General features: G+C 34.9%; 1 protein-coding gene across 4 annotated transcripts in view; it reads right to left on the bottom strand.

The window, feature by feature from the left end:
• The window catches only part of LIN7A (lin-7 cell polarity scaffold A), a 176550-nt gene that overhangs the window by 38848 nt on the left and 118647 nt on the right, over window positions 1–19055 (bottom strand). For 2 of the 4 annotated variants that reach the window (XM_019632235.1, XM_019632238.1), the window contains exons 3-4: window positions 7217–7288; window positions 4721–4930 (exon numbers count right to left, since the gene is read on the bottom strand). In XM_019632235.1, the coding sequence (XP_019487780.1) occupies window positions 4721–4930; window positions 7217–7288 (282 nt within the window). Of the gene's footprint in view, window positions 1–1090; window positions 1490–4720; window positions 4931–7064; window positions 7142–7216; window positions 7289–19055 lie in introns of those variants that run through there. The other 2 variants (XR_002122722.1, XM_019632236.1) reach the window with 2 other exon arrangements.

Below are 19055 nucleotides of genomic sequence, written 5' to 3'. Positions count from 1 at the left end.
GAGAAAGAGAGAGAGAACAATCTCTGTCCCATCCCTTTTCATGACACTGTTTCAGGGACAAATGGGAGAATCTCATGTGAATGCTGCTCATAAACTGTAAAGTATTAAATAAATAGAAAGTATTATTTTGTAGTAGATTTCTAATCTTTCTGTTCAAGAAAAATTTCTTATTAGTAGTTTACACAGACTAGGTGGTTCAAGAAAAATGTCTGATTAGTAGTGTACACAAACTAGGTGGAGCCTACTTACCTGTATAAGGTGGGGTGTGTGCATGTGTGGGTGTGTATGAGAGTATATGGGAGTCTCAGCAAAACCCTATCTGAAGACATAGAATCCCAGAGTTACAGGGTTATAAGGGACCTTGGGGCCAACAGTTGCAGCTCTATACAGTACACATATGTTGAAATATTCTTGCCGAGTGGTCTTCTAATTCCCAATTAAAAATTCAAACAATGGACACAAACAGTTTTATGATTCAGTCTTCCCCTATTTATAGAGCTCTAAGTGTTGAAAAACTCTCTATTCTAATAAGCTGAAATCTGCGTTCCTTGTGACTTCTTCCCACTGGTCTTGGCTCTGTCATCTGCTGCTTCATACAATGGAGGGCAGCTGAGGATAGCCACCATTCCCTAAATGTTCTCTTCTCTACCCTAAACAACTCAAGTCATTCTTTAACATCTTCATCGCATGCAAGACTGCTCGTCTATGAACTAGTTTGCTGTTCTTCCTAAGGGTAGAACCAGGGTGGGGAGCACAATAGGATGTAAGCTGAATAGTACATTCAAGAGCTGGATCAATGCCCTTCCATGTCTGTGGACAATATTTGTGTGAATGGCCCCTACAGTAGTCATATTAACATGTTTTGGGTGTTTCCCTCTCCCCCGACCCCCAACACCAACTTTCCTCATATTCCCGTTGAAATCAACTGAAATCTCCCAGGCCTTTTTTTTTCCTTTTCCTTCAGGTTTCGATGTTTCGCCATTCCTTCCTGATTCTGCACACGATTACTAGTTTTCTGGGCATAGGAGAAGGACTTCATGTAGATTCTTATTAAACTGGGTCCATTGTACCATGCAACTGAGATTTTTTATAAATGTATTTACCATCTCTGCTGGCTCCACATTGGCTGTTGCCTTTATAAAGAGCCCTTACTCCTTTATCAAAATTGTTGATGAAATATTTGGGCATAAAAGAGTAAAAAGGAGATCATTAGAAAGCTACAAATTCTATCTTTAACATTTTGACCTCCTGTTCATGTTTAATTTTAATTGAGAATTCAGCTCTAAGTTTTTACTGAGGGTTGACTTAAGAAATAGCCACACATAAAAGGCCTCTGTATTTTCTATAAAATTGTGTTAGATGATTCAATGTCTCATTTGTAAAAATCCCATGGGAGATTTCTCTTGGAGCTCAGGGATCGAAAAAAAAAAATCTCTCCCCATGATAGCTGAACTGGTATGAATTTCCTTCTGTTTTGACGTCTAAGACACTATGTCTTTTCAGATCTTTAAAGATCCATAAAAATAATTTCTTTGCTTTTTTAAGTAGGGCATTAGAAAACTTTCCCTAGAATACTGAAGTAGTTAAAGTTTACTTCAGCCTTCCAAATCACTTTCTTCCAAAATTTCTTCTCACTTCAGAATGGCATGTTCTCAAAATCTTTCATATTAATTACCCCAAATAGTACTTTAAGTGTAAATAGAAATAACTTGATCATTTGCTAATCTTTTTTTTTTAATTTTATTGGGGAACAGTGTGCTTTTCCAGAACCCATCAGCTCCAAATCAAGCAGTTGTCTTCAATCTAGTTGTGGAGGGCACAGATCCTTGGACCATGTGGGAATCGAACCGGCAACCTTATGTTATGAGCCTGCGCTCTAACCACCTGAGCTAACCAGGCACCCTGATCATTTGCTAATCTTTTCTCTCTTTTGGCTTTTCCATTATAGAGTAACTTGTTTTCATTAAATACTTCTGACTGGAATTATTTATACTAAAAAGACTTCTCGATTGGGTGTTAGAGGCCCAGAGTCCTTGCCTTAAATCTCACTACTCTTCATGTGATAATGGGAAACCCATTGAGTCATGCGGTTTCTCATTTACAGAAGGAAAACTACCTCTTGATAAACTTCTGATTAATATTAGGCACTGTTAAAATGTATATCACTTACTATTAAATACTTTAAAAGATGTGATTTATAATATACAGTTTGATTATATGGATGTGCAGTATTTTAAACACCAAATTTAGAAGCTTAAACCAGTCTAAGGTGGTCAGAAACATTATATCAGAAAGGCAACACTCTAGAGGTTGGCCACTATAAAAACAATTGTTATACCTATTTCAATGAACAAATGATGCTTTGTTTATGAGCAAAAATATGACAGAAACAGATTCTTATTAGCGAAAGGAGTGACTCCTTAACAAGCATGATAAATGGAACTTAAGTAATTAATATTCCACTTTATGTAAAATATTAAAGACTTTTGGAGACATTCCCCACATTAACATGAACAGGGTATAAAAATCACAATGACGCTCACAGCCTGTACCATAGAATTACTGGCCTAAGTTTGATCACTAAACTTTCCTATTTCTGAAGGTCGGTTTAAATAGAATTTCTGGTTGTCTGATGCTAAATATCAGGGTAACAACATCCTGGCCTTGGAATGTTGTTTCATCTGCCTCAAGTGAACCTTCTTTCCAAGGGAATGATTGGAACATCTGAATGGTCAGAGAACTAGAATTTTGCCAAACTTTCAGAAGCAGTTGTATGAGTCCATTAATGCCTTTTTGCTAAAAAATGTTTGATAAAGTATGTTTATATGTGTAGCAGAAGTTGCTTTAAGACCTACTTTTAACATAACTAGCATTAGTCATAACATAGAAGGATTTCTAGCCCTCTTCAACCCTCTTCAGTAACCACTCTTACCTATCAAAGATGTGTGTGACCGAATTATCAACAGACATTATGCCTTAGCTTAATCTTCATCAGCACACTTCAGATTAGTTACTACTCCCATTATCCAGGTTAGGAAATTCAAGTTTAGGGGATGTTAATCCATAATCATATAGATACCGAGTGGTAAAGTCTGATATTTTTGAATCCATTGCTCCAATACCCCTCGCCCGCCCCTCCTCACCCCCACTGCCACCCATAGCCTCCCAGATAGTCACACAGTCGTTGCAAGGAAAGGATGAATGATTATGAAATGCCTATAGCTGTCTTCCCTACAAATGTATGGGTTAAACAAAGACTCCCTCACTCCCTTGACAGGTAGTTTAAAGTCAACAACCTATTCAAGTGATTTCATATATATTTATTGTTGCTTTATGTAATTACAATATATTTTTGGTTCCTTTTTGTACTTTTCATGTTTTAAAATCTATACCTTCTTTTGATATACCCAAACATATTCAGAAAAATTGTAAATTCATACAATGAGGCACAGATTATTTTGTGACATAATTACATGACCTAGCTCTAGACTAGAGTCATCTACTAGAAAGTTTGACTCTGAAATTAACAGTTGAAACATGCTTTGAAAAAGTCAAATCATGCAAAGGTCAATAAAGAGCTCATCTCCAAGCTTTGTTACATAGAGAAGAGTGAATGAAATGGTAATTTTAGAATTGGAATGCTGAAGTGATATAAAATATTCATGGATTGATGATTTTGATGTACTTCAGAGATCAGCAGAGTTGAATGAATAGTTTTGGGTTCTCTAAAACTACTAGTCAGACTAAAAAGAAGAAGAAAATGCAGGCTATAAATAGAAGAAGAATTTACTTTCTAGATGCCAATAAAATATTACATTCCAAATGTATTTTATTTCAGGTATTCTAAGCAGAAATCAACATGGCCATAAATACCCAAATCTAGCTTATTTATTAAAATCTTAAGTTTTTAGAGAAAAGATTTTAGGTTAATAGGAAGGTAATCATTGATATGTTCCTATTTATACATCTGAAATATATGCTTTTAGGTTATTTATTTTTTATACAAAGCTATTTCTTTAGCAACTCGTTATTACAAGTAGAAGTAATGATATAGAAAGAATATGAGTTTATGAAAAAAATGTATGTTCCTACTTTTACTTTAAAATGTTATATATTTTAATTTACTTTAATTTCATGCGAAAACAAATATATATATATGTATATATATATACATATATATGTATGTATATATATATATATACATATATATATATTAAACAGTTTTGTGGGGGAGGCTGACATATTTTTATTATACAATAACTCTACACCTGGCTTAAAGAATTATCTGTGCATTAGCCTTTTCCATATGTGTTATTATATATATTAAAATTATCCTTCCTCTTTAATTAAAATGAAAAAAAATAGGGTGAGAAGCTTTATCTTTATTTTTAAAATGTGTGTATTCGCTTATAGTAACTGAATAAAAAGTGCCTTGAAATTATTATGTTCTTCTAACATTAATTCAATTAGAGTATTATATGGGGTAAATTTTACCAGTTGGAATGATTTTCCAACTAGTTCATACTTATCATACCTGAACAAGATGAAATGAGCCATAAAAACTATAAAATTACTGCTTTTAGGTTTAATATTCATAATGCTTAGGAAGCTGTTTGGACACCTAATTAAGATTTGTCCTAGAATTTCAACGTTGACTTCAGTAACAGCAGAGAAAAGAATGTGCTTAGGGTGAAAACCTCGGGTTATTTTATGAACATACCACTCCGTTCACTGATAGCAGCTGGTCTCCTCTTTTGAGGCCTCCGTGTCTTTCAGCCACCCCTCCAGGAATGATGCGAGAGATATAAATGGGGGAATTTTGCTCCTTTCCTCCCATCACGTTAAAACCAAGGCCTTCATCAGTCTTTGGCAGTTCGACTACCCGAGGGTGGGAGTGGCCTTCACTAGCTGCAAAAGCTGCAACTGTTGCCTGAAAGAAAAGATGGTCATTTGGTAATAAAATGAGGAAAAGAAGGCAAATCATATGCTTTGCAGTGGGTGGATCAGGCAACTCCTCATATTTTTATAGCATTCTCCTGTGAAAGAAAGAACACACAAAGGAGGGTTTCTTCATTTAGTCATTTACGATTCTTTTCCTTGGTAAAGCCCAGCGCAGCTATTTCCAGCTTTCTGGACCTTATCCATTATGATAAAAACTCCCGTTCTCATAAAAATCTTTCCCAATTACCTCGGTTAGATGGAATTCCTCCAATTCTTGGGCTTCAAATAGGTTTGGTCTATAAACTACCTACATATCGTACAGATGCTATAATTATTATGTATATATGTTGATTATGAGTAGAGATTGTGGCTCCTACTTATTTGTAACACACAGTCTAACCTGGTGTTTGCACATAAATGTCCATCAATATTTATTCAATACACTGAGGAGTATTTAAAGGTATAGATACTGGTGAGTACATCTATACTATATTTTGCTATTGCCAGACCACTGACTTAGCAAATTTAGTTGCCTTTTCTTTTGAAGATGCCTAAAAGAAAATGGAAGCTACAATAAAATAACAGGTTCAAACAGATTATTATTTTTCACATCAATATTTCATAGTAGCATGAGAGGTTTTCTTATCTGGCACAGGTTTACCCCCCCCTACACTTAACATTAATATCTCAACTACTATAGCAATGGAGGCAAAATGAGCAGTCTACAGTTTTATACCTAGAAGTACAAAATATCATTCAATATGGACATAATTTTATTTCAAAATTCATATATTAATTTTAAAAAATAAGTAAAAAACCCCAAAAAATCAACTTACCATTAGTTCCCACCCCTCATGGAAATAAAATGATATCATTTAAGTAGTTTCTACCAAGACAAGATTCTCTGCCTGCTTCTTTTCCACCTTAATTAAACTTTCTTAACCACAGCTGATTAGATGCCTGCTATAAAATGATTTACTCAACACTGTAAAAATATCAATTCCCAACTGCAGTACATTCTTTTCCACACACAGCGTTATCACATCAATTTAGCATTATGCTACTGTCTGCATTTAGTGAAAGATAGTGAATGATATGGAAACAATGGCTTGTTTTTAGCTACATGCATTTGCTCATGCAAACCTTGTCATCATGCATAGATTTTAATGGCTGACATGGACGCAATGCAGACAGCCCAGAAACAACCAGAAAATATTGTGCTATTGCAACATTATGCTGCTATCCTGCTGTTCTACATGAATAAGAAATGAGAATGGTAAAACACTACATAAAATTCACTTTCCCCTTAATTAAACCATGTAGGGATCATTTTTTCTGTGTGTGTTCCACTTCAGTACAAGCAAAGCATGATGTAATGATAATAATACCCTCGTTTTGTTTGGGTGAAAAAAACCTTACAAATCCACAGTGTTCAGTTATAGGAAGAAAACTAAAAAATCAAGAGAGAAACCAAACAAGGGGTGATGCAACACAAAAGAACTAAATGGAAAATTCTGATTATTTTTTACCAGATCTTATTTCTTATACATTATTGAACAGAGAAAAGCTTTTAAAAAGCAAGTGTGTATGTATAACATTTCTATATTTGTAAAATAAGAACGGCACTGGTGGTTTTAAACTAAAATTTATTATGACATAAAATTATTATTTCCTAATTATCTATTTTCCAGATAATTTCATGTTCCTGTTGCTCTAACATTTCCATTAGCAGGTCTCTGCAACCGCTGGATTTCAGTTTTTAAAACGCAAATATGGTCACCACCACAAAAGGGACAGGCCTTTCCTTTAGGTTAACGTCACATTCTTTCAGCAGCTACCCACTGCTCAGCTGAGTACACGGAAGAATCCTACATCAATGGGTGTCAGGTGAGTTCGCTTAATGTCAAATCTTGAGACTTGTGCAAGTAAATCTTCATGCACTCTATAGGGAATGGGTTCTTTTTGATCAGAGGAATGTGTCAGAAAACCAAGTAGTATTTCATACAAATGAATCAGTAGATTTGCTTGTGCTAAATGGACATTTAGTGAGTTTAATGAAATCATTCTCCTTTCTTAAGCTACAGAAGCAGCAGAAACGTTCAATTTTCCATTAGGATTTTTACCTGAGAAGTAGTACTGGTTCTAGACTCTGGGCTGCCACTGATGTCTAAATTCTCTTACAGTGTACACACGAGAATACCTGAAACACACACGCGCACAATCAATTACTAGATCACTGGGGTTAAGTATATTTTTAAAGTTACTCAAGCCTTACCTTTGCTGTGGCCCTGGCACGGAATTCGGGACAGCCATTAACAGTTATCGTTTCATGCATATATTGATATACCTAAAATGTTCACATAAAAAAAAGACAATGTGTAAGGGCATTAAGAATATTAATTCTTTCATTGCAGATAGGACAATAAATTTTCATTGTAATACAAAAGTTTCCTATCACAAAGTGAAATAGGTCTGAATCAATTATCCTGATGATTTGTGCCAAAATTCCTTCCTATTTTGTTTTGTTGGGGGGCAGTTGGGTCAGAGAAGACAATCACGTTTAGTCAGAAGTTTTTAATTTGGCTTTCCATGTTTATCAAATATAGAAACTCTCATATTTATTTTTATTATACATATATTTTATTTAAAAAAAAAACCTACTTTGTCGGTAAAAATTTTTACCATTATTTATAGCTCTATGTGTCAACTACGTGATAAAAGAATATACATAGTTACTTCCTGAATCTAGGTAACACTTTAAAAATAGTTTTCTAAATTAATATTCCAGAAAGCTGAGATAACAATATCTTTTTCGTGCATGTTGAAAGGGATGTTACTGTTCATGACACACATTCATAATTCATAAGTATGTAGATAACATAGTATTCAGAAGCAAAGACAAGTAAGAGATTCTTAAAACTAGTAACACAGAGCAACATATCAACTATGGGTTCACGTTCACATTTAGATGAAATAGTAAGAATAGGGGTAAATTCTGGACCCAGAATGATGTTGTAGAAAGCATACAGGTTTTCCTGACTAATGGACCTAAGTTTGAGCCTTACAATAATATAATACAACTGGTACTATTATTATTATTATTATTTGTTTGCTAACTGACTTGACCACAGATCTTTTGGGAAGAATCTCCTAGGACTAGAAGTTCATGAACACTTTTTACAAAGAATTGATCAAAGGCTGTAGTTCTCAGCTGAGTGCAACCCCCACACCCCACTCCAGGAGACATTTGGCAATGCCTGGAAGCATATTGGGTTGTCACAAATGGGGAGAAGGAGAGTGCTACCAGCATCTAGTACGTAGAGGCCCAGATTCTGCTAAACATCCTGCAGTGCTCAGGGTAGCCCCCCACAGCAGAAGAATTACCTGCCAAAATGTCAATAGTATTGAGATTGAGAAACTCTAAACTAAGAAATCAAGCTATATCTTTTCTTCTTATATGTAATAATTAGTAAGCCATGAAGGCACACTTTATAGCACTGAGTAGAAGTTCTTAGAAATGTTAAAAAATAAGTTTTGGAGTAAATTACCATGCTTCTGGTGTGCATTTGATGAGGACTTACTCTAGGCCAAGTGTAATGCTAAGCATTATAAATCTATGAGCTCATTCCATTCTCACAACTTATGATTCAGGCATTCTACATACAAAACGATAGCCACGGAGATGTTGACATGCCTATGGTCACACAGCTAGTTAGTGGCAGATTTAATGCAGAGATTCACACCCAACTGCCTCCAATATCTCTCCTCTTTCAACCACATCAGGCTTTCTTATAAGACAGCATCCAACCTCTACTATTTTGGCAGCAGTGTGTGGAAAAAACCTTGTAGATGTCACAAGTTTTTATTTATATTTTGAATAAAGGTATTTAGCTTTTATATGACACCTACCATTATACAAATGGTGGGGTAAGTGTACAATACAACAATTCTGAAAATGACAAATTCATCACTCCAAATGAAAGTGAAATAGTATTTGAATCTTCCATTATGATTATAACATACTAGGATTAGGTGAAATAAATCCAATATTATTGCCAGTCTCTTTTTTTTTCCAATAAAATAATACATTCTGGATAATTGATTTTCAAAAGTGGGCTGAAGGGGACATGGTTTGGCTACATAGTCAAGTCAAAGCGTGGAGATATTGATTCTATTAGCTGTGTCACCTTATGAAAACGTCTTAGCCTCACGTTTCCTAAGGGACATGATGCACTCGTATTTTTGCCTAGCTTACTTTTTAAGGACAATTGTAAAAGTATTTGTAAAATTTTGAGGAAATTTGTTACAGAAAGCTAAAGTATCTTACCAGACACCCTGAGACAGTTCTTAAAGGAAAACCTGAAAATGGTTGTATAAGCTTCAGCAAGGGACAGAGAGGCTTATAGACTCCAGAATCGTTTGGGTCCCCGCATTTCTGGCAAACTTTAGCTACAGCATTTCTAAGCATGTTCTACTCATTAAGATGGGTGTACTTCCTAGTGAAGGTCAAATAATTAATAGAAACTGTTGTACAGAGTTTTTTACCTTACATTTTAGTGTCAGTAGTTTCCTAACCTTGAATAATTCTCACAGATTCAATAGCATTTTGCATATTTAAAATGTATTTCAAGCTATTGAAAATGTACAAATGTAGATCAACTCAGTAAGTTTTGGTGAGTTGGTTCAGAAGTTTCATTTATTCATTTTTCTCGCCAACATTTTAGTTAGGGTGTTAGGCACCTGTGCCAACATATGAAAGAAAAAAAATTAATGGCGACTTCTAAAACTTTTAATTAACATTAATGTTCATTATAGAAGGGCTGTTTTCAAAGTGTTTTAATGAATTGTTCAGATTTTACTTCCTTTAAATTCAAAAGCAAATAGACTACTTTTTCTGGGTGGACAATTTGTCACTAAGACAATAACAAATACAAATGAAGTAAAAGCTTTACTTGAACTTCGATTTATTTACCAAATTTACAGGAGAATTCCCATTTTGATAAAGTTTAAGACAAAAGCTAAAATTCTAGTGAAAGAGGATTTTTGTTTTTGAGCTTTGATTTCTACATGCATATACAGGCTATATAGAAAATATCACAATATAAACTTTACACTGAGTCATTGTTCTTGATCTTGAAAACCCTGATTGGTACAGAAAGGTAGGTAAGGGATGACAAATATATATCATGAGTTACTTGATCCAGGACAAGAAACTTTTCTATGTGACTTTTCTACGGATCCCTTTTCTATGTGACTTTAAGCGTCCTACTATCTATGCAATCTTACTTTTCTACTATGTAAGACCCTATCTTCAAGAGGCAGTCAAAGAAGATAAAGTATGTGGCCTCCTAAGCCATAACCCATTATTCTTAGTCTAATATTCTTATTCTAATATTATTTTTATTATAATGGCTACTATATATCTGTTATTACATTTACATGCATGCCAAAGATGCAATTGGAATGATGCCTTCAGAATTTAGCTGCTTGGCCAGCGAACGAGAAAAATCCTTTAGTTCAAAACTAGATTTTGATTGTTATGTCTTCTGCTCTTATAGTTGTATCACCTTTCATACTTTGATGTTACTTGAAAATCGCTGTGTGAGGCAGACACTAGGTAGGCTCACCGAAGCCAGCCTGCTCCTCCCAGCACTGCCTGGCCATATGACCCTGTTCTGTCCCATGAGAATTCAGCTGGAAGTAGCTGAGAGGCTTCTGGGAAAGTGTTGCTCTCTTGGCACAAGCTGTGTTCTTTTCCTCCCTCTATTTCTTGTCCTGAGTGTTGACATAATCAGCTGGAGTAGCAACCTTTAACTACAAGAGAAAGGCCAAGGCCGTGGACGGATATTAGCTCTGATCTCATGGAGCTCCTGAATCCCCACAAGCAGCTGCCTTCCTCTCCACTTGTAACAAAGATAAATGGTCCTATTTGTTCGCTATTGTCAACCAAGAGACTTCCTCATTAAATGTTACACAGAACTATGCTATCTTTACAGTCTGTTTTCTCCTAGCCCCATCAAATTCTAAAAGATATACTGTAATTTGTTCATTAGAAATTAGTTCAAATTTGTTAATATGAGGGCTTAGAAACTGAAAGAGAATAGACTAACACTGTAGTTTAAAAAAAGGAGGGGCAGAAACTAACTCTTTGAAAAACACTGGTAAGAAAAGGAAAAGACAAGTTGACTGGGAGAAAATGTTTGCAAAACACATATCTGTTAAAGGCCTCATATCCAGCATATATGAAGAACTCTCTAAAGTCAATAATAAGAAAACAGTGCAATTAAAAATGGGGTGAAGTGTTTATTTGAATAAATATGGGAGCAAAAAAGATATATGGATGACAAATATGAAAAGATACTCAACATCATTAGTCACTAGAAAAATTAAAATTAAAACCATACTTAGGTACATCTACACACTCTTCAGAATGTCTAAATTAAAAAAAATACTGACAATACCTAGTATGGGTAAGAATGTTGAAGAACTAGAACTCTCATACATTACTGGCTGGAATGGAAAATGCCACAGCCACTTGAGAAGACAAAATAACAGTGTTCCATAAAATTAAACCTAAACTTACTATAATATTCACTCATCTACTTCTAGCTATTTATCCAAGATAAATACAAATATATAGTCATACAAAACTGGGATGCAAACGCTTATAGCAGCTTTCTAAAATAAAAGCCACAAACTGGGAACCGCTCAAGTAGCCTGTAACCGTGAATGATCAAATCGATGTGCATCCATACAATGAACTACTGCTAGGCAATAAAAAGGAAACTACTCATTTATGAAACAATGTGGGTGAATTTGAAATGTATGTTCCTAAGTGCAAAAGGCCACACTCTATAATGATTTCATTTACATGACATAATAGGGATAGCAAACAGATCAAAGATTGCCAGAAGCTGGGGGTAGGGGTGAGTTGCCACCAGGATTGGGGGAATTTTGGGGGGGTGTTGGAACTATTGTATATTTTGATAATGGTGATGGTTACATGACTGTATGTGAACTGTGAAACTCAGAACTATACACTGGAAATTGGAAATATTACTCTATGTAAATTATACTTCAATAATCCCAACTTTTCAAAAAGCAGAAAATATTTTGAAGAATAAAGATATTCATAAACGTAATTGTGATTTTGGAAATTAAAAATAAGGATTTGGAAACATAGAGATCTACATATATTTAAGAAAGTGTTTAATGTAATAAAAGAAGATGACATATTAGCCCCGGTTCCTCGAAGTTTATACATGTGCAAAGCAATAAACATACTTTATGGATGGTAACATCTCTTTCAAACATAGGCGCTCCAGATATTGTGTAGTGTCTCATGATGAATGGGGGAAGGGGGCCGCTAAAATGTCAGTAGAATTACAATTAGCATTAAATAAGCTGTATATCAGTGACTGGCAAAAAGAAATAAACCTTTCAGCAACACTGTGAAAAATGAAGACGACATTAGACCAAGTTACCACAAGAGGGAAAAAAGTGGAAAGACATGTGAGCAGAATTATTAGAACAAATGAATAAGAAACAAAGTCCAAATGGAAAAATGATATGGTTTTAATCCTACCACATTATAGTGTTCATTAAAGCTCATTCAATGTATGGCTTTTATTAAAAAGCAAGCAAGAATGTGCTTTTTGTTAAGAAATAAAACAACGTGAGCATTAAGACTGATATTTTTACCTATATTTATCATTTTTAATGGATGCCTTGATTTTTTAGATTTGGAAACTAGGTAAGAATTAAGTAAAGAAAAATTATTTGATGTGGTATCTGACTTTAAAATATTTAAATATTTTCATAATATTAAAAATATAGATTGAGTCCCCCCACCCCCATATCCTTTTATAATCATAGGCCACCTGAGTGGTTGGCCAACATTCACAATATTATGCCATAATATTTTTATGATAATATAATAAAAATGTGGCAGGCTTTCAGAAAGCAGATTTTAGGTTAAGGGAGGTTATCTAAAATGAATTTGTAGCTCTAAATTTCATTGCATTTAGTGGAGTGAAGATCACACATGCAAAAGTCAAGTGCTCTGATGTGAATGTGCATACTGCACTGGAAATGACTGAAATAAATATAAATAGAGCTTAACTCACCTAATACATAATCTACTTATTTTAGGAGGTTTTGGAGAAATAATTCCAAATCCATTGAAAATTTGTTCATTATTAAGGAAGATACATTTCAAAAATATCTAATTTTGCCTTGAGTTTTTTCTTCCATTTTGGAAAAAATAGCAGCCATAAAAATTTATATTTTTAAAGTTATAACTATCCATGTATCTATCATATATAGTTTCCATATGCTTTTGTAATTGGAAACAGTCTATTTAAAATTGCAGTGTAAGAATTCCTGTAAAAGGAATTTAGGATATAAAATTTAATGTCTAGAACCAACCATGTTTTTACAAAAAAAAAATTTTAATGGCACACCCTGGTTACAAGTCATGTCTGCTATATAATAAGACCATCAAAGATCAAATCAATCCTGTGAAAATTGAAGCCGGTGAATTTCCACAATAATGTCTTTTTCTACATCTCTCTATGGCCATCAACTTTGATGACAACATGCTACCCACTGGACAAGAAAAATATTGACAGGTATAAAGAAGCAAAAGACAATACATTTCTTAGGTTGAAATGATTTACAAAAGAGGGTTCAGTCCTTAAAGCAGAAATTTGATGATACTGCTGGTAAAATCTATACGGTGACTGACATAACTTCCAGAAATGGGCCTATGGACTTGAAGAGGAAGCATTCCTTGGTTCAGTGACAGCTGCGCCATGCAAAGTAGTCTTTATGTCCTCAAACAAGGAAGGGGATGACAATGGACTCTGCCATTTTTAGTCACAAAGGACACAAAACCTTTTAGGAAATTTGGTTTATTACTTCATCACTGTTTTTTTTCAACCATACTGCTGTGGTATATAGTAAATACCTTTAGCAGACAGCCCTTCCTTTAACCACTGAAGAAGAAACCTCAGTTAACACCTGTTGATACAAGCTGATACTTCAAGAAGTAAAACCAGCCTTACTACAGAGCCTCCAGCTTCAACTGCATCCTGCCGGGATACCTCTGAAAACCATATAATCATAATAGGATGGCATTACTTATAATTAAAAACAAAAACAAAAACAAAAAACCCCACCAAATTTGAAGATGGAAAGTAAATGTGACATTCTGAGACTAGAAATGTCTGGCTTTTCCTCTCATGTGTTAACCTCGCACACCTGCTTACTTATTGCCCGACTACCCCCCAAGGAAGGTGGGCCTACCGCTCACGTAATTGGTCAGCACCCAGGAACTGTACAGGCTAATGTTTATTAGGTACTGATGGTGTCTCTGAAAGAGACATGAGACCCACCTCCTTCTCTTTCTGCATCCGTGTCACAAGAACTCAGGAAGGGGTCATCTGCTTTGGAGCAGATGTAGCTGGTCCCCTCGTTTTATATTCCACCTTCTTAGGCCAAACATACATCTCAGAATCAGACTAGAGGAAAAAGCAGGGGGTGGCAGGGCTCTCTTAGGCATCTGGGCCCAAACTTCATTCTCCAATCTGTACTTTATCAGAAAGAGCTGCCCTAGAGAGCATTTGGGTGCCTCCCATGCTAACAACAAAGCGGCCGCTTGTTTCCTATTTGGTTCTGGTCCTTTCACCTAGCTTCCTTGGTTGTAACTCCCTGAGAAGGCAGGAGGAATGCAGGAGAGGATTCGAGCTCTCCTGGACTTCTGGCTACAATACCATCCTAATAGCATTGAAACCTCATGTCTACCTCTCACAGCTCACACTTCTATTTCCAGGTTCAACTACATGACTCAGGCTTTCTGCTACAATGTGATGCATGCCATTTATGACTGGCTTTAAAGGACATCAAGTAGACTACAGCAGTAGAAGAGCTGAATCGAAAGGGTCCGTGATTTGTAACTGCTCTCGTGTCTTAACATGAATTTATGTGAAAATGGTATTACTAGACTGAGAAGAAATATAGTCTCACATTGCAAGTGATCTCCAATGCTTAGATTCAGATGAAGATGAGGAACATTTTGGACAAAGTGATGCCTTCAAATATCTACCCACCTGCCTAGCCAAGTTATAAAGGAAGTGGGACTTTTTGTGAAATGCTGTTTATAGGTTAATTCTAATGAAAGGGGCACCTTAAGGATGTTCTTCATCACTCTACTTCCTAAATGATGTGGGAGGGATGAAAGGACCCTCAAGAAAGGTGCCCTGGGATCACTTAACAAAGTGGATTAAACGCCCCCCCCCCCTGCATGACAGAAATGGCACATCTTCAATGTGTTTTTAGTTCTGTAGGAACTCAGTAGAGATGCATCAGGGCTATTGGTATGTTACATAACACAGTCCTCAGAATTTTTATCAATTTTGAAATTTCCAGAAGTTATTTATATCACCTGTTTTAAGTGAATTAAAATGACCATGCCCAATACCTAATTTTCCGAAGGGAACAGAAAGCACTTTGTTCAGTTTTATAGTTTCACAACTTATTACTGTATACATAAAAGCAGAATTATTAGTTGTGAAACTATAAAACTGAAGAATGATAATTTTTAAAACTGTGCCATTCACCATTAATTTCTCTACCTATTGTAACAAATGGTTTATATTTCCAGTGGGTGAGCACATATAACTTTCATAAGGGAGGACAAATTAAATATTTTGTACAAATCATTTAATAACCGCAAGGAAAAAAACGAGATCACTATTAACAGCACATTTCCACAGGGTCCGTGTGGCAGGTGGCCAAACCACCAGGGAGACATCTCTCTTTATGGTTGTCTAAAAAAGAATTCCCTTAAGGCAGCTGTTCCCATCCTGTCCTTGTTACACAGCCAGAGTCCCTTGTGACAGGAAATGCCTGAGCAAAATTTTGGAAAAAATGTCATTTCCAATTAGTGTAGCACCATTCAAAGGGATTGGATTACCTAGATTTGCTTATTGGGGTAAAATTCAAACAAGGTTTGGGGCTTAAATCTGACTCTTTTTACTGATTGGATTAAGATGATATGGAAGCTCATGGGATCCCAATGTGCTAGGATGTTGGCTCAGCGGGGTTGAAATTACCAATGTACTTAAAAGTTTGCAAGAGTTGTAAAACCAGTTAATACATCTTAAAAATATGTCTTCATCTGGAAAATGGATAAATCATTTGGGATCCATTAGGTGTATATTGTCAGTGTTATCGGAGTCATATCAGCTAATTGATGAACACAAAAGAAAAAATTTAGCTCAGTTATTAAGAACCAACCTAAATATTCTGTTGTTTGAATTAAAATTATTATAGCTAATAGTATGGTTGCCAGAGGTGGCAGTAAAAATATAGGATGCTCAATTAAATTGGAATTTCAGACAAACAATAGTAAATTTTTAGTTTAAGTATGTCCCACGCAATATTTATGGTGAAAGGAGATTATTATATATAGATTGGCAGGCAGGAAATGCATACAATTCAGAGCAGCATAGTGAATTGAATAAAGGGGTAAACTGAGCAGAACTTTGTGATGGTAGCTGTGGGTAAGAGAAGATGGGAAGACATTCACTTTGGTTGTGGGGGCAGGGATGTGGAATAATGAATTTGACTTTAGATGATATTGTTTGAGTTGTTTTGTGATTTCCAAGAGATGTTCGGTACACAGCTAGATACATATAGGTCTGAAAATCAGAGGAAGAATATAGGTTGTAAGATATAATTTGTTAGTTATCTATTCAGTTTGCAAATGAAGTCCTTTGTATATATCATCCTCTAGGAGAAATTTAGAGTGAGAAGACAAGAAGGTCTTGATTTGCTCCAACATCTATTTATGTAATTTATAAGTTGAGCCTTAGTCTTATATTTAACCTAAGGCATCTTTTTTGAATTTAAGTAACTCACATATACTCCTTTTTAAATAAAATATATTTAGGAGAAAGAATACAGATAATTTTTTAAAAAGTGACTTAACAGTAAAAGTAACTCATATAAACTATAGAAAATTTGTATAATATAGAATTGTACAAGCAAGAAATTTTTTAAAATTAATAATTCCATACCAGGATGCAACCACTGTTAACATTTGGGAGGATTTATTCCTAGTCTGTTTTATTTATTGACTCTTAAAAGTCAATATCATCAATCATTATATACTTTTTATAATCTGATTTTTCACTTAAATGTTGGGCATATTTTCCCCATGTATTAAATACTCTTCTACATTATTTTAAGGGTGCCATCATATTTAATCTTATAAATGTGCCATAATGTATTTATGAAAAAATAATTAAAAATTGAGAGTGGTCATTGGGTGACTCAAATTTTTCCCAACTCTGTATATATTTAAGAATGACCACAAAATAAATTGTAGCCAGTAGGTGAATTCACAAATACAGAATACATGAATAACAAGGACTGATTGTATAAGAATAATTCATTTAAGAAGCTGTAAAATGAAGAATATCAGAATGGGCTAGCTTTTCCAGACACTGTCTTGGCTCATCATTACCAAAACACCAGACTACACTCTTCATGGAGAAGGGTTTTCCATTTCAGCTTTTCTCATGTGTTCTGTTAAATTCAGCCTATGTTCAAGGTATCAGGCTTGGCTCCGTATAATTAATCTCATAAAGTCACGTTATGACTAAAAATAATCACTAAGTTCTAATTTGTAATCAAAGATGAGCCTTAGCTTTTAGACATGTTTAGTTTTGATAAAAAATAAAGAGGGAGAAAAGGAAGGAGATTTTTAAACTGCTGGCTTAAGGCAGACTTCTGTTAGAATCCAATTTCAAGTTCATTCCTTCAAGGACTAAATAAACACTCAAAAATAATGATGTTGTTCTCCATTTTCTTGTAATTAAAAGGGTAATTGAAGTAGAGTAAGTACATAAACATAATTAAACATACTTTGTTTCTGAATGTAGAGCCTAAAAATGATCTAAGGCTGGTCATACAAAAAGGCAGTCCATGTGTCCTCTCAAAGATAAGAGGAAACAAAATCACCTACTGGTAGGTATAACACAAACTTAAGCTGCTATTAATGAGAAATTTTATTGGCTTAAATTATCCAGATTCCTCAGGTCCCTTCCCTTTCTATTCTGATGAGCTGTTTTGTTGTATGTCCTAATGACTATGATGGCTCAGTCACCCAAGAAGGAGAGAACATAAGCTAATAAATCTCCTGGTGGCAAATAAGTTTTGAAACTGAGAACATTTTGATGTGATCCATCTGATGTGGCATTTTGACATAGTCTTCTTAACAAAGACAAATAAATTTAAAAGACTATTGTTTTAGGACCAAGTGATGGGTACAATAGACATCTCTGGTCCTCACCCCATCCTGTATTCCATCTAGTGGTGTGGGTCACGCTTGCAGTGAGGCTCAGAAACAAGGCTGTCATGACGTTCTGGGCATGCATGATGCTTAAGAATAGGGTAAGTGCTAATGTCTCTTCAAGATCCCAATTTCAATTCTTTTGGATAAATATTCAGAAGTTTCCTCAGATGTCCACACTGTGTTCCATAGCAGCTGCACCATTTTGCATTCCCACCAATAGTGTGTAAGGGTTCCAATTTCTCCACAGCCTCACCACTTGTCTTTTGTTTATGCTAAGTGAAATAAACCAATCAAGGAAGGACAGATACTGCATGGTTCCACTTGCAAGAGTTATCTAAAATAATCAAACTAATAGAACCAAACAGCGGAAAGGTGCTTGCTGGGGGTTGGAGGGAATGGGGAAATGGGGAGTTACTAAACAATAGGCATAAAGTTTCAATTAAGCAAGATGAATAATTCTAGAGTTCTGCTGTGCCTGTAGTCAACAATACTGTACTGAGTACTTAAAAATTTGTTAAGAAAACATGTCTCATGTTAAGTGTTCCTACTACAATATAATAAAATTTAGAAATTAGGGTGAGGATATCTCTTGTGTGTATCAACTGGAAATTCTTTTTTAAAAGTTAACTGATAAAAGGCTTGTTTATTGGAATACATTAAGCAAATATTCTCTTAAACCCCCAAATATATGTAGAGTTTAATTTTGCAAAAGTTTCTGCTGCATTTTTGCAAAATTTTACATTTTTAATAAAAC

The sequence above is a fragment of the Hipposideros armiger genome, unplaced genomic scaffold, assembly GCF_001890085.2.
Source record: "Hipposideros armiger isolate ML-2016 unplaced genomic scaffold, ASM189008v1 scaffold_1102, whole genome shotgun sequence".
In the NCBI taxonomy this organism is placed as follows: Eukaryota; Metazoa; Chordata; class Mammalia; order Chiroptera; family Hipposideridae; genus Hipposideros; species Hipposideros armiger.
The sequence above is the reverse complement of the archived record's forward strand: the minus strand, read 5'-3'. Positions and strand labels throughout refer to the sequence as shown.